The 21,275-nt window shown below is 47.8% G+C and overlaps 1 protein-coding gene across 1 annotated transcript in view; it reads right to left on the bottom strand.

The window, feature by feature from the left end:
• Positions 1 to 8,899: 8,899 nt before the first annotated feature.
• Positions 8,900 to 21,275, bottom strand: part of LOC144696157 (syncoilin-like) — a 61,965-nt gene continuing 49,589 nt past the window's right edge. The window contains exons 3-4 of the mRNA XM_078567514.1: positions 13,640 to 13,764; positions 8,900 to 9,328 (exon numbers count right to left, since the gene is read on the bottom strand). Coding sequence (XP_078423640.1) covers positions 9,259 to 9,328; positions 13,640 to 13,764 — 195 coding nt within the window. The 3' untranslated portion in view covers positions 8,900 to 9,258. The remainder of the gene's footprint in view (positions 9,329 to 13,639; positions 13,765 to 21,275) is intronic.

Genomic DNA, 21,275 nt, shown 5'->3' with positions numbered 1-21,275 from the left:
CTCTGGCACCTCCCCTGTGGCCAGAGAATTAAAAATTTGGGTCAGAGCCCCTGCGATCTCCTCCCTTGCTTCCCTCAGCAGCCTGGGACACAAATCATCCGGACCTAGAGATTTGTCCACTTTTAAGCCAGCCAACACCTCCAATACCTTGTTACTTCCAATATCAATTTGCTCAAGAACCTCGCAGTCCCTCTCCCCGAGTTTGATACCTTCATCCTCATTCTCTTAAGTGAAGGCAGATATGAAGTATTCATTCAACACTCTACTGATGTCCTCTGGCTCCACCCATAGCTTGCCCCGTTTAGGCTTATGGGCCCTACTCTTTCCCTGGTTATCCTTTTCCCATTGATATACTTATAGAATATCTTGGGATTTTCCCTACTTTTACCAGCCAGAGCTTTCTCATATCCCCTCTTTGCTCTCCTAATTGCTTCCTCAAGCCCCACCCTGCACTGTCTGTACTCCACTAATGCCTCCGCTGATTTGCTCCCCTTGTACCTGCTAAAAGCCTCTCTTTTCCTTTTCATCGTATCCTGAATATCTCTGGTCATCCATGGTTCTCTGGGCTTGTTACTCCTTCCTATCACCCTAGAGGGAACATGTTGAGCCTGTACCCTCCCCATTTCCGTTTTGAACGCCCCCCCCCCCCCACCCCACCACCACTGCTCTTCTGTAGATTTCCCCACAAGTAGCTGTTCCCAGTCTACTTTGGCCAGATCCTGCCTTATTTGATTAAAATCCACTCTCCCCCAATCCAAAACATATTTTTGCAACTTGTCTATTTCTTTGTCCATAACAAACTTAAACTGTACCATAACAAAAACAGAATTACCTGGAAAAACTCAGCAAGTCTGGCAGCATCGGCGGAGAAGAAATCAGTTAACGTTTCGAGCCTTCATGGCCCTTCGGCAGAACTTGCAGTTCTGCCGAAGGGCCATGAAGGCTCGAAACGTTAACTGATTTCTTCTCCGCCGATGCTGCCAGACTTGCTGAGTTTTTCCAGGTAATTCTGTTTTTGTTTTGGATTTCCAGCATCCGCAGTGGCTTTTAGCTTTTTGTTTTTAAACTGTACCATGTTGTGGTCACTCTCACTAAAATGCTCCCCCACCACCACCTCAGCCACCTGTCCGGCTTCATTCCCCAGAATTAGATCCAGCACTGCGCTGTCCCTTGTTGGACCCTCTACATATTGACCTAAAAAGTTCTCCCGTACACATTTCAAGAACTGCACTCCATCCAAGCCCTTAACACTATGTCTATCCCAGTTAATGTTGGGAAAGTTGAAATCACCTAATATAATTACCCTATTGTTATTGTTTTTATACACCACTGCAAATTGTGCACATATTTGCTCCTCAATTTCCTACTGACTATCTGGGGGTATTTAATAAACACCTAACAATGTGGCTGCTCATTTTTTATTCCTAAGCTCTACCCACAAAGCTTCATTCGATGCCCCCTCCAAGACATCGTCTCTCCTTATTGCAGTAACTGACTCCTTAAATAATAATGCAATACCTCCTCCTCTTTTACCCCTTCCCCTGTCTCGCCTGAAGATTCTATATCCTGGAATGTTGAGCTCCCAATCTTGCCCCTCCCTCAACCACGTCTCTGTGATGACTACCATATCACAATTCCATGTGTCAATTCTCACCCTTAACTCATCCATTTTACCTCTAATATTCCTGGCATTAAAATAGAGGCCATCCGGCCTTGCCTTACTCTCCTGAAACTTAATGCAGCTGTACTCCCTCTGACTTGATTGTTTTACTGTATTATGATGTGTCCCTATTCTGCTAACATTGTGTCCCCTACCCCTGCTGAATTAGTTTAAACTCCTCTCAACAGCACTAGCAAACCCGCCCACAAGGATGTTTGTCCCGCTCTGGTTCAGATGTAGATCGTCCCGCCTGTACAGGTCCCACCTTCCCCAGAAACGGTCCCAGTGATCCAGGAATCTAAAACCCTCCCCCCATCACCAACTCTTAAGCCACGTATTCATCTGCGCTATTCTCCCATTTCTGAGCTCGCTAGCACGTGGCACTGGGAGTAATCCAGAGATTACAATCCGAGAGGTCTTGCTCTGTAGCCTACCGCCTAACTCCCTGAATTCTTGATGCAAGACATCATCCCTCTTTCTATCTATATCATTGGTACCAACATGTACCATGATCTCTGCCTTATCACCCTCCCCCTACAGGATGCCCTGCAACAGTTCAGTGACATTCTGGAACAAATTCCGGCAAAACTCAGCAGGTCTGGCAGCATCGTTTTGAGTCCAAATGACCCTTCAACAGATTCCGGACCCTGGCACCAGGGAGGCGACATACCATCCTGGACTCACATTGACAGCCACAGTAGCGCCTATCTGTTCCCCTGACTATAGAATCCCCTATTACTATTTTTTTTTTTTTTTTTTTTTTGTAAAAATATACTTTATTCATAAAAAATCTTCAATCACATTCAAAACCATTTCAAAAACAACATTACAAGGGTACAATCCAGGTTAAACTTTACAAAATGTATCACCAGGTGCATCAGTACAAACAATATTACAATCATTTACAGCCTTTCATTTTGATCTGTACAGCCCGAGGGGCTCTAAACAGTTCCCAGTCTCTCGGTGCGCTGTGGTAGAAAGGTCTTAGACAGCGACCCTTCCCCATTGCGCCTTTGCGGCAGCTGCCCCAAGCTTTAGTGCGTCCCTCAGCACGTAGTCCTGGACTTTGGATTGTGCCAGTCCGCAACAATCGGTCGGGGACAACTCTTTGTGCTGGAAGACCAACAAGTTTCGGGCAGACCAAAGCGCGTCTTTCACCGAGTTGATGATCCTCCAGCTGCAGTTGATGTTTGTCTCGGTGTGTGTCCCTGGGAACAGCCCGTAGAGCACAGAGTCCTGTGTCACAGAACTGCTCGGGATGAACCTCGACAGCAACCACTGCATCTCTCTCCAGACTTTCTTTGCAAAGGCACAATCCACAAGGAGGTGAACAACGGTCTCTTCCCCACCACAGCCACCTCGAGGGCATCGTGCAGAGGGGGTGAGACTCCTGGCGTGTAGGAAGGATCTGACGGGGAGGGCCTTTCTCACCACCAGCCAAGCTACGTCTTGGTGCTTGTTGGAAAGTTCTGGCGATGAGGCATTCTGCCAAATGACTTTGACAGTCTGCTCGGGGAACCATCCCACAGGGTCCACCCTCTCCTTATCCCTCAGGGCCTCTAGGACGTTACGTGCTGACCACTGCCTGATGGACTTGTGGTCAAAGGTGTTTTTCTGCATAAATTTTTCCACCAGGGACAGGTGGTACGGCACGGTCCAACTACTTGGAGCGTTCCGCGGCAGCGTGGCCAGACCCATCCTTCGCAACACCGGGGACAGGTAGAACCTCAGCACGTAGTGACACTTGGTGTTTGCGTACTGAGGGTCTACGCACCGCTTGATGCAGCCACACACAAAGGTGGCCATCAGTATGAGGGCGATGTTGGGCACGTTTTTTCCCCCTTTATCTAGAGGCTTGTACATCGCGTCCCTGCAGACACGATCCATTTTCGACCTCCAGATAAAGCGGAAGATGGCTCGAGTGATCGCCATCGCGCAGGAGTGTGGAATGGGCCAGACCTGCGCCACGTACAGCAACAGCGAGAGTACCTCACACCTGATGACCAGGTTCTTACCCGCAATGGAGAGGGAGCGTCGCTCCCACATGCCCAGTTTCCTTTTCACCATAGCCACTCGCTCCTTCCAGTTTCTAACGCATGCCCCGGTCCCTCCGAACCATATCCCCAGCACCTTCAGGCCGTCAGCCCTGACAGTGAAGGGGACAAAGGATCGGTCAGCCCACTTCCCAAAGAACATGGCCTCGCTCTTCCCACGATTTACCTTGGCTCCCGAGGCCAGTTCGAACTGGTCGCAGACGTGCATCAGTCTGCGCACCGACAGCGGATCCGAGCAGAAGACGGCGACGTCGTCCATGTACAGGGAGGCTTTTACCTGAGTGCCTCCACTGCCTGGGATCGTCACTCCTCTTATGCCCGGATCCTTCCTGATGGACTCGGCAAAGGGTTCTATGCAGCACACGAAAAGGACAGGCGAGAGAGGGCAGCCCTGCCTGACTCCAGATTTAATTGGAAAGCTATCTGTTTCCCACCCATTGATTGAGACTGCGCTACTGATGTTAGTGTAGAGCAGTTGGATCCAATTTCGAATTCCCTCCCCAAAGCCCATTTTGGAGAGCACATCCCCCATGTAGGTGTGCGATATTCTGTCAAAGGCCTTCTCCTGATCCAAGCTGATGAGGCAGGTATCCACACCCCTGTCCTGTACATAGGCAATCGTATCCCTGAGCAGCGCCAGGCTGTCAGAGATCTTCCTGCCTGGCACAGAGCAGGTCTGGTCAGGGTGAATCACCAATTCCAGAACATCCTCATGTCCTCTTCACTACATACTTTCCTACCTATCTTTTTGTCATCTGCAAATTTAGCTACCATGTCTTCACTCCCCTCATCTAAGTCATTGATGTAAATTGTAAAAAGTTGAGGTCCCAGTACAGACCCCTGTGGGACTCTGCTCGTCACATCCTGCTAATCAGAAAAAGACCCATTTATGCATACTCTGCTTTCTTCCAGCCAGCTAATCTTCTATCCATGCTAATATGTTACCCCGTACACTATGAGCTTTTATTTTCCATAATAATCTTTGATGTGGCTCCTTATCAAATGCCTTCTGGAAATCCAGGTACAGTACATCTACACCTTTATCCACTGCACATGTTACTCCTTCAAAAACCTTCAATAAATTGGTTAAACATGATTTTCCTTTCACAAAACCATGCTGACTCTTCCCTATTGCCTTGAGGCTTTCTAAGCTATAACCTCCTTAATGATCGATTCTAATAACCCCCTCACGACAGATGTTGAGCTAACTGGCCTATAGTTTCCTGTTTTCTGCCTCCCTCCCTTCTTGAATAGAGGGATTATATTTGCTACTTTCCAATCTGATGGAACCTTTCCAGAATCTAGCAAATTTTGGAAAATTAACATCGACTACCTCATTAACCACCTCAAAACCTAGGATGTAGTCCATTGGGACCCAGTGACTTGCCAGCTTGCAGTTCCATCAATTTGCTCCGTACCATTTCCCTAGTGATTTCAATTTCAACAATCCTTTTTCTCCCATTCACCTCCTGATTTGCAGCTATTACTGGAATGTTTTTTGTATCCTCTATAGTAAACACAGACGCAAAACTTTTGTTCACTTCTTCTGCCATTTCCTTATTATCTACTATTAACTCCCCACTGTCACTCTCTAGAGGACCAACACTCACTTTACTTACTCTTTTCCTTTTTAAGTACCTGTAGAAACTCTTGCTTTCTGTTTTTATATTTCTAGCTAGCTTCCTCTCATACTCTAATTTCTTTCTCCTGATTAACCTTTTAGCCATTCTCTGCCATTCTTTCTATTCTATCCATCTGTCCTGCCACCCATCTTTGTGGAGTTATAGGCTTTTTCCTTAAGCTTGATGCTTTCCATAACTTCTTTAGTTACCCACAGATAGAATTTTTCTTTATGGTAGGAACATATTTATTCTGAATACTCTGAAATATAGCCACAAATGTCCTGCTTCTCTATTGATCTACCCTCTAGCCTAGTTTCCCAGTTCACTTCAGCTAGTTCAGCTTTCATGTCCACATAGTTGCCCTTATTTAAGTTTAAAATACTAGTCTCTTCTCCCTTTAAAGCTGGATGTAAAATCCAATCATATTGTAGCCGCTGCTACCTAGGGGTGCCTTTACTCTGAGGTCAGTAATTAATCCTGTCGCGTAACACAATACCAAGTCTAATATAACCTGCTCTCTGGTTGGTTCCAGAATGTGCAGCTCTAAGAAACTGTCTCGAAAGCATTCTAAGAACTCCTTATCCAGACTACTACTGCCAATCTGATTTTCCAGTTTGTGTAGATTAAAATCACCTATGATTATTGCCGTACCTTTTTCACAAGCACACAATATTTTCTCATGAATACTTTGTCCTACACTGTGGCTACTGTTAGGGGGCCTGCAGACCACTCCACAAATGACTGTTTTCCCCTACCATTCCTCATCTCCACCCAAAACGATTCTACATCCTGATCTCCTGAACCAAGGTCATCTCCAACTTTGCACCAATGCCCTCTTTGATTAACAGTGCTACCCCTTCACCCTTACCTAGTTTCCTATTCTTCTTGAATGTCATGTAGCCCTCAATATTAAGGATCCAATCTTTGTCAACTTGCAGCCACGTCTCTGTAATTGCTATCAGATCATATTTATTTACTTCAATGTGGGCCATCAATTCATTTACTTTGTTATGAATGCTATGTGCATTCAGATAGAGAGCCTTCGGTTTTGTCTTTTTGTTACCTTTGTAACATCTAGTCTTGACTGTCGATGTATTCTTAGGTTTTTTTCTCTCTGTCCCTTCCTGCCATTCTTTGACCCTCATTTCTCAGATTACTATTTTTCCCTCCTGCTTACAATTAGCATCAAGCCAGGGGATCAACACTGGTTCAATGAAGAGTGCAGGAGGGCATGCCAGGGGCAGCACCAGTCATACCTAAAAATGAGGTGTCAACCTGGTGAAGCTATAACACAGGACTACTTGCGTGCCAAGCAGCATAAGCAGCAAGTGATAGACAGAGCTAATCGATCCCGCAACCAACGGATCAGATCTAAGCTCTGCAGTCCTGCCAAGTCCAGTCATGAATGGCGGTGGACAAATAAACAACTCACTGGAGGAGGAGGCTCCATAAATATCCCCATCCTCGATGATGGAGGAGCCCAGAACATCAGTGCAAAAAATAAGGCTAAAGCATTTGCTAATCTTCAGCCAGATCTGCCGAGTGGATGATCCATCTTGGCCTCCTCTGGAGGCCCCCAGCATCACAGATGCCATTCTTCAGCCAATTCAATTCACTCCATGTGATATCAAGAAATGACTGAAGGCACTGGATACTGCAAAGGCTATGGGCCCTGACAATATTCCAACAATAGTACTGAAGACTTGTGCTCCAGAACTTGCCGCCCCTCTAGCCAAGCTGTTCCAGTACAGCTACAACACTGACATCTACCCGACTATTTGGAAAATTGCCCAGGTATGTTCTGTACACAAAAAGGAGGACAAATCCAACCTGGCCAATTACCGCCCCATCAGTCTAATTTTGATCATTAGTAAAGCAATGGAAGGGGTCATCAACAGTCCTATCAAGCGGCACTTCCTTAGCAATAACCTGCTCACTGATGCCCAGTTTGGGTTCTGCCAGGGCCACCCAGCTCCTGACCTCATTACAGCCTTTGTTCAAATATGGACAAAAGAGCTGAACTCCCGAGATGAGGTGAGAGTGACTGCCCTTGACATCAAGGCAGCATTTGACTGAGTGTGGCATCAAGGAGCCCTGGCAAAACTGGAGTCAATTGGAATCAGGGGGAAAACTCTCCGCTGGTTGGAGTCATACCTAGCACAAAGGAAGGTGGTTGTGGAGGTCACTCATCTCAGTTCCAGGACATCACTGCAGGAGTCCCTCAATGTAGCGTCTTCAGCCCAACCATCTTCAGCTGCTTCATCAATGATTTTCCTTGGGCACTATTTTAAAAGCAGGGGATGCCCTTTTAGGACAGAGATGAGAATTTTTTTCTCTGAGGGTTGTGTGATTTTGGAATTCTCTGCCTCAGAAGGTGGTGGAGGTGGTGCCATTGAATATTTTTAAGGCAGAGGTGGATAGATTCTTGTTAGGCAAGGGAATCAAAGGTTATCAGCGTTAGATGGGAGTGTGGAAATTGAAACACAAGAAGATCAGCCGTGATCTTATTGAATGACGGAGCAGTCTTGAGGGGCCGAATGGTCTACTCCTGTTCCCACTTCTTATGTTCTTCCATCATCAGGTCAGAAGTGGGGATGTTCGCTGATGATTGCACAATATTCAGCACCATCGCGACTACTCAGGTACTGAAGCAGTCCATATCCAAATGCAGCAAGATCTGGACAATATCCAGGCTTGGGCTGACAAGTGGCAAGTAACATTTGCGCCACACAAGTGCCAGGCAATGACCATCTCCAACAAGAGAGAATCTAACCATCGCCCCTTGATGTTCAATGGCATTACCATCACTGAATCCCCCACTATCAACATCCTGGGGGTTGCCATTGGCCAGAAACTGAACTGGACTAGCCATATAAATACTGTGGCTACAAGAGCAGGTCAGAGGCTAGGAATCCTGCAACGAGTAATTAATCTCCTGACTCCCCAAAGCCTGTCTACCATCTACAAGGCACAAGTCAGGAGTGTGATGGAATACTCTCCACTTGCCTGGATGAGTGCAGCTCCTAAAACACTCAAGAAACTTGACACCATCCAGGACAAAGCAGCCCACTTGATTGGCACCACATCCACAAACATTCACTCCCTCCACCACTGACGCACAGTAGCAGCAGTGTGTACCATCTACAAGATTCACTGCAGCAACTCACCAAGGCTCCTTAGGCAGCACCTTCCAAATCCACGACCACTACCATCTAGAAGGACAAGGGCAGCAGACGGATGGGAACACCACCACCCGGAAGTTCCCCTCCAAGTCATTCACCATCCTGACTTGGAAATATATCGCCGTTCCTTCATTGTCGCTGGGTCAAAATTCTGGAACTCCCTTCCTAACAGCACTGTGGGTGTACCTACACCACATGGACTGCAGTGGTTGAAGAAGGCAGCTCACCACCACCTTCTCAAGGGCAACTAGGGATGAGTGGTAAATGCTGGCCCAGCCAGTGAAACCCACATCTTGTGAATGAATTTTTAAAAAGTCACAACGATCTACTGTTCCAGTTTTAGATTCAATCATGCTGCAAATAGTAAACATTTGTTTTTAATTTAAAACATTTTTATTTAAATCTGAAAGAAAATAAGTTACTAAAAATCGACACCCCTCCTCCTCTCTACCTCCCTTTCCTTCTTTAAGACACTCCTTAAAACCTATCTCTTTGGCCAAGCTTTTGTTCACCTGACCCAATATCTTCTTTTGTGGTTCAGTGTCTTTTTTGTTTTATAATCGCTTCTGTGAAGCACCTTGACATGTTTTATTACTTTAAAGTATTATTTAATACAAGTTTTTGTTATTAAGTATTTGGCACTTTGTGAATATGGATTCTAAGCAAGCACCTTTTTCACTTTAATAGGAAAAATGCATGTCATCGCTATTATTTAAAGAACTCTTTGAAAACCATCCGATTCACTTTGGATTCTTCAAATCTAACTTGTTTGAAGATTCAATAAGATTTCCATATGCTGCTAAACGTTCCCTGCAAAGAAAAACACATTTGTCAAGAAACTTTGTAAATGGAAAGTTAGAACTGAAGAACCTTTCGTAGAATCATATTATTTCTTTCCTCATTTTCTCCTTCTCAAGGAAACTAGAGGAAGATTAGATCACAACTAAGTTCAATTTAACATGAGCCCCTAACATTCTCCATTGGAGTTCACTGAAAAACAACTAAGGACCCTGGCTGATCTTCCTCCCTCTCCAATTGCAGCACCTTCGTTGCTGCTATTGGTGAGTACAACCAATTGAATAAATATCTGGGATTGACTCTGGGGCACAGTCTGGTCAGTAGCAATGTGGGCATTTTCCCCAATGAACTACTGGGGAGTCCTGACCGTGTGTTTTCAAAAGGAGACTTTACAACTTGTAAAATTTTCTCTGATGAATTGTGAAGCTGTTGAAATTAATGATCAGATGAACATTTGGCTCCTGAATAAAACTGATACCTGTAATAGGATTGTAGCAAAACTCATTTTGATCTGTTTTTGCATCACAGCTAATTTCATGTTTCTCCCCAATATCAAGAGACATGAACTTTCCAGTGAGATTCACTCGAACGTTATCAGGATTGTTAAGACAGATTTTTGATCTACAAAGGGTCAAGGGTTATGGGGGCAGACAGGAAAATAGAGGTACGGTCACAGCTCAGCTGTCCTCTAAATCTGGAAACTGGGGGTGTCTGTGTGCTGGGTGTCTGTGTGCTGGGTGTCAGTGTGCTGGGTGTCTGTCTGTGTGCTGGGTGTCTGTCTGTGTGCTGGGTGTCTGTGTGCTGGGTGTCTGTGTGCTGGGTGTCTGTCTGTGTGCTGGGTGTCTGTGTGCTGGGTGTCTGTGTGCTGGGTGTCTGTCTGTGTGCTGGGTGTCTGTCTGTGTGCTGGGTGTCTGTGTGCTGGGTGTCTGTGCACTGGGTGTCTGTCTGTGTGCTGGGTGTCTGTCTGTGTGCTGGGTGTCTGTGTGCTGGGTGTCTGTGTGCTGGGTGTCTGTGTGCTGGGTGTCTGTGTGCTGGGTGTCTGTCTGTGTGCTGGGTGTCTGTCTGTGTGCTGGGTGTCTGTCTGTGTGCTGGGTGTCTGTGTGCTGGGTGTCTGTGTGCTGGGTGTCTGTGTGCTGGGTGTCTGTGTGCTGGGTGTCTGTGTGCTGAGTGTCTGTGTGCTGGGTGTCTGTGTGCTGGGTGTCTGTGTGCTGGGTGTCTGTGTGCTGAGTGTCTGTCTGTGTGCTGGGTGTCTGTGTGCTGGGTGTCTGTCTGTGTGCTGGGTGTCTGTGTGCTGGGTGTCTGTCTGTGTGCTGGGTGTCTGTGTGCTGGGTGTCTGTCTGTGTGCTGGGTGTCTGTGTACTGGGTGTCTGTCTGTGTGCTGGGTGTCTGTGTACTGGGTGTCTGTCTGTGTGCTGGGTGTCTGTGTGCTGGGTGTCTGTCTGTGTGCTGGGTGTCTGTGTGCTGGGAGTCTGTCTGTGTGCTGGGTGTCTGTGTGCTGGGTGTCTGTGTGCTGGGTGTCTGTCTGTGTGCTGGGTGTCTGTGTGCTGGGTGTCTGTGTGCTGGGTGTCTGTCTGTGTGCTGGGTGTCTGTGTGCTGGGTGTCTGTGTACTGGGTGTCTGTCTGTGTGCTGGGTGTCTGTCTGTGTGCTGGGTGTCTGTGTGCTGGGTGTCTGTGTGCTGGGTGTCTGTCTGTGTGCTGGGTGTCTGTGTGCTGGGTGTCTGTCTGTGTGCTGGGTGTCTGTGTGCTGGGTGTCTGTGTGCTGGGTGTCTGTGTACTGGGTGTCTGTCTGTGTGCTGGGTGTCTGTGTGCTGGGTGTCTGTGTGCTGGGTGTCTGTCTGTGTGCTGGGTGTCTGTGTGCTGGGTGTCTGTGTGCTGGGTGTCTGTCTGTGTGCTGGGTGTCTGTGTACTGGGTGTCTGTCTGTGTGCTGGGTGTCTGTGTGCTGGGTGTCTGTCTGTGTGCTGGGTGTCTGTGTACTGGGTGTCTGTCTGTGTGCTGGGTGTCTGTGTGCTGGGTGTCTGTCTGTGTGCTGGGTGTCTGTGTACTGGGTGTCTGTGTGCTGGGTGTCTGTCTGTGTGCTGGGTGTCTGTGTGCTGGGTGTCTGTCTGTGTGCTGGGTGTCTGCGTACTGGGTGTCTGTCTGTGTGCTGGGTGTCTGTGTGCTGGGTGTCTGTCTGTGTGCTGGGTGTCTGCGTACTGGGTGTCTGTCCGTGTGCTGGGTGTCTGTGTGCTGGGTGTCTGCGTACTGGGTGTCTGTCTGTGTGCTGGGTGTCTGTCTGTGTGCTGGGTGTCTGTGTGCTGGGTGTCTGTCTGTGTGCTGGGTGTCTGTCTGTGTGCTGGGTGTCTGTGTGCTGGGTGTCTGTGTGCTGGGTGTCTGTCTGTGTGCTGGGTGTCTGTGTGCTGGGTGTCTGTCTGTGTGCTGGGTGTCTGTGTGCTGTGTGTCTGTCTGTGTGCTGGGTGTCTGTGTGCTGGGTGTCTGTGTACTGGGTGTCTGTCTGTGTGCTGGGTGTCTGTGTGCTGGGTGTCTGTCTGTGTGCTGGGTGTCTGTGTGCTGGGTGTCTGTCTGTGTGCTGGGTGTCTGTGTGCTGGGTGTCTGTCTGTGTGCTGGGTGTCTGTGTGCTGGGTGTCTGTGTGTTGGGTTTCTGTGAGCTGGGTGTCTGTGTGCTGGGTGTCTGTGTGCTGGGTGTCTGTGTGCTGGGTGTCTGTGTGCTGGGTGTCTGCGTACTGGGTGTCTGTCTGTGTGCTGGGTGTCTGTCTGTGTGCTGGGTGTCTGTGTGCTGGGTGTCTGTCTGTGTGCTGGGTGTCTGTGTGCTGGGTGTCTGTCTGTGTGCTGGGTGTCTGTGTGCTGGGTGTCTGTCTGTGTGCTGGGTGTCTGTGTGCTGGGTGTCTGTCTGTGTGCTGGGTGTCTGTGTGCTGGGTGTCTGTCTGTGTGCTGGGTGTCTGTGTGCTGGGTGTCTGTGTGCTGGGTGTCTGTGTGCTGGGTGTCTGTGTACTGGGTGTCTGTCTGTGTGCTGGGTGTCTGTGTGCTGGGTGTCTGTCTGTGTGCTGGGTGTCTGTGTGCTGGGTGTCTGTGTGCTGGGTGTCTGTGTACTGGGTGTCTGTCTGTGTGCTGGGTGTCTGTGTGCTGGGTGTCTGTCTGTGTGCTGGGTGTCTGTGTGCTGGGTGTCTGTCTGTGTGCTGGGTGTCTGTGTGCTGGGTGTCTGTCTGTGTGCTGGGTGTCTGTGTGCTGGGTGTCTGTGTGTTGGGTTTCTGTGAGCTGGGTGTCTGTCTGTGTGCTGGGTGTCTGTGCGCTGGGTGTCTGTGTGCTGGGTGTCTGTCTGTGTGCTGGGTGTCTGTCTGTGTGCTGGGTGTCTGTGTGCTGGGTGTCTGTCTGTGTGCTGGGTGTCTGTCTGTGTGCTGGGTGTCTGTGTGCTGGGTGTCTGTCTGTGTGCTGGGTGTCTGTCTGTGTGCTGGGTGTCTGTGTACTGGGTGTCTGTCTGTGTGCTGGGTGTCTGTGTGCTGGGTGTCTGTGTGCTGGGTGTCTGTCTGTGTGCTGGGTGTCTGTGTGCTGGGTGTCTGTGTGCTGGGTGTCTGTCTGTGTGCTGGGTGTCTGTGTGCTGGGTGTCTGTGTGCTGGGTGTCTGTGTGCTGGGTGTCTGTCTGTGTGCTGGGTGTCTGTGTGCTGGGTGTCTGTGTGCTGGGTGTCTGTCTGTGTGCTGGGTGTCTGTGTGCTGGGTGTCTGTCTGTGTGCTGGGTGTCTGTGTGCTGGGTGTCTGTGTGCTGGGTGTCTGTGTGCTGGGTGTCTGTCTGTGTGCTGGGTGTCTGTGTGCTGGGTGTCTGTCTGTGTGCTGGGTGTCTGCGTACTGCATAGGTAAATTGGAGTTCCCCTGCTGAAATCTGTCATCTGCACCGAATCTAGAGGTTTTCAGTTTCTGGGGCTTTTCATGAAAGGAATATTATAAACAAGCCCTCTTCCATTAGAAATGATGTATTTTTATTTTGTAAATTCAGCAAATGCATGTTGGAAGTTGTGAGCCTCATTTAAACAAATCAGCCAAGGAATTAATAGATAGGATGATGGAATGCCAATATTTAAATGCTTAGAATCTCATCAGTAATGTAAAATTTCAGTTGCTGTGTGTCATTCTTTGTAAAACTGGCACAGCATTATATATTTTCTTCCTGATATAAAATTGTGCACCGATTATATAGCTGTGAGCTTTGAGAATCACCCTCCATATAAAATCTTTTACCCCAATAGCAAAGACCTTTCAAACTCTTAAGGCAGATATTGCTTTGACATGGTTTTCAAATTACAGCTACTTTTAAATAGAGATTTGAAACTTACTTGTAAACACACAGTTCCTCAGATAGGCTTTCTTTCACATGCTTGATGTTGTTGTTCTTTTGCTTCTGCAGTGTAAGCTCAGTTTTTAACATACTGAACTTTTCTTGCAGCTCCCTTTTTTGCCACTGTTAAAGTCATAAGTGTCCATTTGAAAAGATACTTGAAAACAGTTTTGCAACATATTAATACAGTAATGCTACAGAATACAGAAGTTGGACCTCCATAGTAAAGCTGCAGTTTAAGAAAATTCTTATCTTTTGAATTAACAAAACAACTTGCAATTATATAGGAACTTCAATGTAGCAATAAATCAAGCAGCTTCAAAGTTGCAGGGATCAAGAGGAAATGTAGTATGGGGAGATATTTAAAAGCAGAGATAGTGAGGTGGTTTTGAGCAGGAAAGTGAGGAGAGTTATTTCATAACCATAAGACGTAGAAGCAGTAGTAGGCCATTCGGCCCATCGAGTCTGCTCTGCCATTCAATGAGATCATGGCTGACCTGATAACCCTCAACTCCACTTTCCTGCCTTTTCCCCATAACCCTTGATTCCCTTACTGATTAAAAATCTGCCTAACTCAGCCTTGAATATATTTAACAATTCAGCCTCTACAGCCCTCTGTGGTAAAGAATTCCATAGATTCACTACCCTCTGAGAGAAGAAATTCCTCCTCATCTCTGTTTTAAATGGGTGCCCCCTTTGAGATTATTCCCTCTGGTCCTAGACTCTCCCACAAGGGGAAACAACCTCTCAGCATCTACCCTGTCAAGACCCTAAGAATCTTATATGTTTCAATAATGTCACCTCTCTTCTTCTCAACTCCAATGATTACAGGCCCAACCTACTCAACCTCTCCTCATAAGAAAATTCCTCCATCCCCGGGATCAACCTAGTGAACCTTCTCTGGATTGGATTCTCCAATGCCAGTATATCTTTCATTAGATAAGGGGACCAAAACTGTACACAGTATTCTAGGTGTGGTCTAACTAGTGCCTTGTATACCTTTAGCAAGACTATTTTTATACTCCATTCCCTTTGAAATAAAGGCCAACATTCCATTTGCCTTACCTATTACCTGCTGAAATTGTATGTTAGCTTTTTGCGATTCATGCACGGGGACCCCCAAATCCCTCTGTGCTGCAGCTTTCTGCAGTCTTTCTCCATTTAAGTAATATTCAGCTCCTCTATTCTTCCTGCCAAAGTGCATAACCTCACACTTTCCCACATTATATTCCATCTGCCAAGTTTTTTCCCATTCACTTAACCTGTTTATATCTCTCTGTAGACTCTTTGTGTCACCCTCCTCACTTGCCTTCCCACCTATCTTTGTGTCATCTGCAAACTTGGTGATAGTACATTCATTTCCCCTCATCTAAGCCATTAATATATATTGTAAATAATTGTGGCTTCAGCACTGATTCCTGGGCACTCCACTAGTTACAGGTTGCCAACCTGAAAATGCCCCCCATATCCCAACTCTGTCTTCTATTAGTTAGCAAATCCTCTATCCATGCTAATATACTACCCCCAACACCATGGGCTCTTATCTTATTAAGTAGCCTTGTGTGCGGTACCTTATCGAATGCCTTTTGGAAATCCAAATATATTATATCTACTGCTTCCCCTTTATCTATCCTGCTTGTTACCTCCTCAAAGAATTCTAATCATTTGTCAGGCATGATTTTCCCTTCATGAAGCCTTGCTGACTTTGCCTGATTCGATTATGTATTTCTAAATGCTCTGCTATTACATCCTTTACAATAGACTCTAACATTTTCCCAATGACAGATGTTAAGCTAACTGGCCTATAGTTACCTGTTTTTTGTCTCTCTCCATTTTTGAATAAGGGTGTTACATTGGCAGTTTTCCAATCCTCTGGGGCTTTTACGGAATCTAAGGATTTTTGGAAGATTACTACCAGTGCATCCACTATCTCTGCAGCTACTTCCTTTAATATCCTAGGATGCAACCCATCAGGTCCATGAGACGCATCGGCCTTTAGCCCCATTAGTTTCCCTAGTATTTTTTCTCTAGTGATAGTTATTGTATTTATTTCCTCCCCTCCTTTTGCCCCTTGATTATTTAGTATTTAACCAATTTAAGAAGCAGGGAGGGGAAGTATTCAGCAAACCCGAGAGAGAAAAACTCGGTAGAGCTGTAAGAAATTGCAAAGATGCGGGGAATCAAGACCTTGGACATAGTTGAAGACGACAACAAGAATTTTGAATCAACACCAAACTTCAGTAATTTCTCCATTAGTGATAGTCTATTTAGATTATTTAGCTCTGACTTTGGTAGTTTCCTTCAGCTTGGAAGTTGTAGAGACCAAAATAGATGTTTCCACATGGTTTGCCAATTTGTTTTTATTATTCTTTCACGGGATGTAGCTGTCGCTGGCTAGGCTAGCATTTGCTGCCCATCCTTAATTACCCTCGAGAAGGTGGTGGTGAGCTGCTTTTTTTGAACCGCTGCAGTCCATGTGGTGTAGGTACACCAACAGGTGTTGTTAGGGAGGGAGTTCCAGGATTTTGACCTAGTGACAGTGAAGGAACGGTGATATATTTCCAAGTCTGGATGGAACTTGCTGGTATCCCCATGTGCCTGCTGCCTTTGTCCTTCTAGATGTCAGAGGCCACAGATTTGGAAGGAGCCTTTGTGAGTTGTTGCAGTGCATCTTTTGGGGAATAAAGTGGGTGCCAATCAAGTGGGCTGCTTTGTCCTGGATGGTGTTGAGCTTCTTGAGTGTTGTTGGAGCTGCACTCATCCAGGCAAGTGGGGAGTTTTCCATCACACTCCTGACTTGTGCCTTGTGGATGGTGAACAGGCTTTGAGGAATCAGGAGGTGAGTTACTCGCCACAGGATTCCCAGTCTCTGACCTGCTCTTGTAGCATTTATATGACTAGCCCAGTTCAGTTTCTGGTCAATGGTAACCCCCAGGATGTTGATAGTGGGGGATTCAGTGATGGTAATGCCATTGAACGTCAAGGGACGATGGTTAAATTCTTTCTTGTTGGAGATGGTCATTGCCTGGCACTTGTGTGGCATGATTGTTACTTACCACTTGTCAGCCCAAGCCTGAATGTTCTCCAGGTCTTGCTGCATTCTAACATGAACCGCTTCAGTGTCTGAGGAGTCACGATTAGTACTGTACACTGTAGGGAGCAGTTTCTGCATTCCTACGCTGGCAACACATGAATGTATCAGCCATAAGGTCAAAGAATTGGTGTTTAAGTCTGGAAGACACTGCCTGGTATTTTCCCACAAGGCAGTGGTGGAGGTTTAAGATGTTGGAGAGTATGAGCTTTGTTAAAAGCCCAAAAATATCAATGGTTTCCTCCTCCACCATGACATCACCTCAGTGAACCTGTGTAAAACTGGTATACTTCAAACTGGGGTTTCTGGGCCTCCAACAATATTCAAGAAGTTCAACACAATCCAGGACAAAGCAGCCCAGTTGAAGATGTAGGGCAGAATCATCTCACATTTGCACAAAGTAGGGTAGCGGGCTGGAAAAAGGACATTTTACCTGTTGGCCACAGTGGCAGCTTTTCATGCCATATCGTCCCACTCCCGGTGTGTCTTGCCTCATTAATAACGCATTCACGGGAAACACGCCGGATCGCTGGTGAGCAGAGTCGGATTTGCCCGCCACACCGTGACCTAAGCGCTTCCTCACTCCGGGCACCATATTTAAGGTGCACTAGAGTGCAGCCTACTTCATGTCTACATACCAGGACTGCTCCAGGAGACAGATAGCCCTGAAAGCAAAGAAGACAGCAGCCCCCAAATTTAGTGATGCTTCTCTGGGACACTGTGATGTCCTCTACCCCCACTCTGGCCACAGGAGGTCCACCAGAGTCACCAATCCAGCCTGGGAGGTGGTGGCAGTGGTGGTCAGTGCCATTGGAGCAGAGGGGAGGTCAGCCATCCAGTGCAGGAAGGGGATGAATGGTCTCATCTGTTCCGCCAGGGTAAGTCAACCACCTCATCCTCTCAACTCTCACACTCCCAAACCCATCACACATCCACAGGGATCTCGCACCTCAAGGGACAACACCACTAACTCTCACACACACCCTCACATCCCCATCAGGCTCATATCCTCTGGAGCTGGTGTCCTCATCCCGTTCATGGAATGATGGGTTGTCTTGTGAGGAAAGGTTGGACAGACTGGGCTTGTTTCCACTGGAGTTTAGAAGAGTGAGGGGTGATTTGATTGAAGTATACAAGATCCTGAACGGCCTTGACAAGGTGGATGTGGAAAGGATATTTCCTCTTGTGGGTGAGTCCAGAACTAGGGGGCACTGTTTTAAAATTGGGGGTCGCCATTTTAAGACAGAGATGAGGGGAAATTTTTTCTCTCAGAGGGTTGTGTGACTTTGGAACTCTCTGCCTCAGAAGGTGGTGGAGGCGGGACCATTGAATATTTTTAAGGCAGAGGTAGATAGATTCTTGTTAGGCAAAGGAATCAAAGGCTATCGGGGTTAGATGGGAATGTGGATCACAAAACACAAACAACCAGCCATGATCTTATCGAATGGCAGAGCAGGCAAGAGGGGCCAAATGGCCTCTTTCTGCTCCTTTTTTGTGCATTTGTATGTATACCTCCCCCCATCCCCCGACTAGCAGTTCAGCTGCATGCAGCCGGCCCACGAGTGATTCTGGAGGGAGGAGTGTGTGTGTGGCAGGGCCTTTCGGAGCCTCGTGTGAGCCTCTCCCACGTACGCGGAGCCTTCCTGCATCACACTCATCTCAGTGTCCTGAGTATTTTCAATGCTGCCTGCTGGGGTTCTCTTTCAGTTGTCCATCTGAACTGAGCTGCATCTCCGCCTACCCACTGACCACACTCCCATGAAGCACCTGTGCCCGTCCAACACGAGGCTCCGCTCACTTTCGATTTTGACAGCCATGGTAGTCATTTAAGTTTATGATCAGCTTCCCCATCCCCTCCCCTCCCCCAGACACCCATGTCCTTTCCCCCATCACTGTCAACCCCCCTGGCATCATCTTCCACCTCCCACTGTCACCTACCAAACCGAACCCTTTTCTTTCCAGGATGTCCAGGTGAATGTGCAAGTTCCCTACCTTCCTGAGAATCCCACCTCCCATCCAGGTTGACCTCCCCAACCTCCTCCTTCCCACCCCCTGATCCATGTCTGCCTCTGAGCCCCCACCAACCACCCTCGCTGTCCCTTCAATTGCTACCAACGCACCCTCACCCTCCTACCTCACTGGCCCACTCTGCCCCCTCTCATGCTCACCATTCCCTCCTACCATGCCCACCCTCAGTTCACTCCCCAGGAGGCAGTCATCAATTCCACAGACCCCTCACTTGCACGTTCACCTGGACATCACCTCCCCTTTTAATGCTTCCTCCACCCTCATTCCCTCCCCCACCCTCACTCCCTGATCCCCCGTACTCCTTCCTCCTCTCAGACTCCCTCCCTTAGACCTTCCTTCCCCCTTTTACCTACCTCCCCACTTGCTGCATTCTCCCCCATTACACCCCACCCCCATATGCCCTCCTCCCCACTCCCAATCTCGCCCCCAGGTACACCTTCTCCCACCCACCCCCGTACACATTCCTCTCCCACTCACAACTGGATCTCCCCGCCCGCCCCCATTGAACATCTGTAGCAGCCCAAGGCCAAGACTGTGATGTTCCGAAGCAGACCCGAGGCATCAACAGAGACCTCCCACCTTCCGTGAGCTGCTTCGTGGTGGAGCCATGTCCATGAGAATCCACCCAGCGTGTGATGCACGTGTTCCTCCAGGGTCCAGTAGCTGTAGGGCTCCAGCATCTCCTGCTCCTTAGATGTCTGCGATCTGAGCAAGGCCCTAACGGTAAGTCCCAACTTCTGCGCGTCACACTTGTCCAGACGTGTTCTGGGCTGGCGTGTTTTCCCACCGGCGTAACGGTAAATCTGGCGTATGGGGACCATTCCGGTCGGGCCTTACTTTGCCTCCCATCAGTGGGATGTAAAGCGGGTTCACACCGGCCTCCAGTGGGATTGGCGTTCTGCCATGGCAGACACCGTCAGATGGTTCCTCTGTGCTCCCACGCCAGCGTGAAACTGACTTTTGGCTTTCTTGCCATATTCCGCCCCCCCTGCTCGCTGCCCGCCCCCCAGCTATGATGCCCGACACCAACAGGGCTAGAAGTTTCCGGCCGTAGTGTTGCTTCTGTTGCAAGTAGTATAATTTTGGGTTAGTTTTTTGCTACCTTTTTTGTAGGTTTCAGCCTATTGGGCAGCACTGACCTAGAGGGATTAGAGATAAGTTTATCAGTTTTTTTCCCCTAGTTGGCCTTGGTTTTTTAACGTTTATTTTGTTTGCCTCTCCCATGCCCCTAAGTGGGTGATGGGGAGATGCGTGTGTTCATAAAGCATCACAACTCTATGGTGCAGGCCAGCTGCTTTTTCCTTGTCCAATATTATCAGATGATTTTTAAAATCTGCATTTCAGAAAATGAAATGCTCTATATAGCACTGTATTGAAAAATCTCAAAGGCTGTTCCTAGGATCAAATCTTGGCAAGATTCAAGTGCTGTCAATGCTGTAGCTTTCATTGAGATACAACAGCCAATGTGCGGAATAATCACTGTTGTGTTATGCTGGCAATTCAGGAATCTGAATAAATGACATCTAAGCAAGAATTAATCTATTTATCAAAATAAAAGAAACGTAATGTAGATCTTCGAAATCTCAAATGAAAACAGAAAATGTTGGAAGCACTCAGCAGGTCAGGTAGTATCTGTGGTGAGATGAAGGTAGGGTTAACATGTCAAGTCAACATAGGAAATAGGGGCACCGGTAGACCACACGGCCCATTGAACCTGCCCTCCATTCCAAATGATCATGGCTTATCTTTGGCTTTAACTCCATTTTCCCGCCCGCTCCCCAAATCCCTTAGCTCCCCGAGAAACTAAAAATCTGTCTCCCCCAGCCTTAAATATATTCAATGATAGAGCAACCACAGCCCTCTGAGGTAGAGAATTACAAAGATTCACAACCCTCTCAATGAAGAAATCCTCATCTCAGCCCTAAATGATCAGCCCCTTATCCTGAGACTGTGCCACGTGTTTTAGATTCCCCGACGTGGAAACAATCTCTCAGCAGCCACTCAGTGGCAGAATCTTTCATCCGATCCCATTGATCTGAATTTCTACTAAGCCGACAGAAAGCTGCAGGGACCCAGAGTCCAGGATAACTGCAGGGGGGCAGTGGGTGGGTGGGAGGTCGATTGGATGAGCTGCTGATCTCAGTGGGGGGTGGGGGGGATGCGGGCCTGGGTCCATGTGGTAGGAGAGCCTTGGGGGAGAGTGATGTATTAGAGGCCAATTGGGAACGGGAGTGGATTGAAGTTGAAAGCCTCATGGTGGGTTCAAAGGCCACACAGTGAATGCTGTTGGTGGGGAGAGGCGGTTTCCCCCGATCATAGAGGCTCCTCAGGCACCTGGGCCCAGGAGGTGGGTGTGAAAGTAACTGGGCTCCTGAATCCACCAGGTCCTCAGTTCACTGCAGCTGCCGGGTTCCCGACATTTGGTTAGAAGTTAAAGTCTAAAACCTGAATGATAATGAAGCTCACAGCCTCATTAGCATATTTAGATTGCAACCCGCCTCCTTGGATCGGATTG

This window comes from Cetorhinus maximus, chromosome 21 (assembly GCF_964194155.1).
Source record: "Cetorhinus maximus chromosome 21, sCetMax3.hap1.1, whole genome shotgun sequence".
Lineage (NCBI taxonomy): Eukaryota > Metazoa > Chordata > Chondrichthyes > Lamniformes > Cetorhinidae > Cetorhinus > Cetorhinus maximus.
Note: the sequence above shows the minus strand (reverse complement) of the source record. Positions and strands in the feature narration are given on the sequence as shown.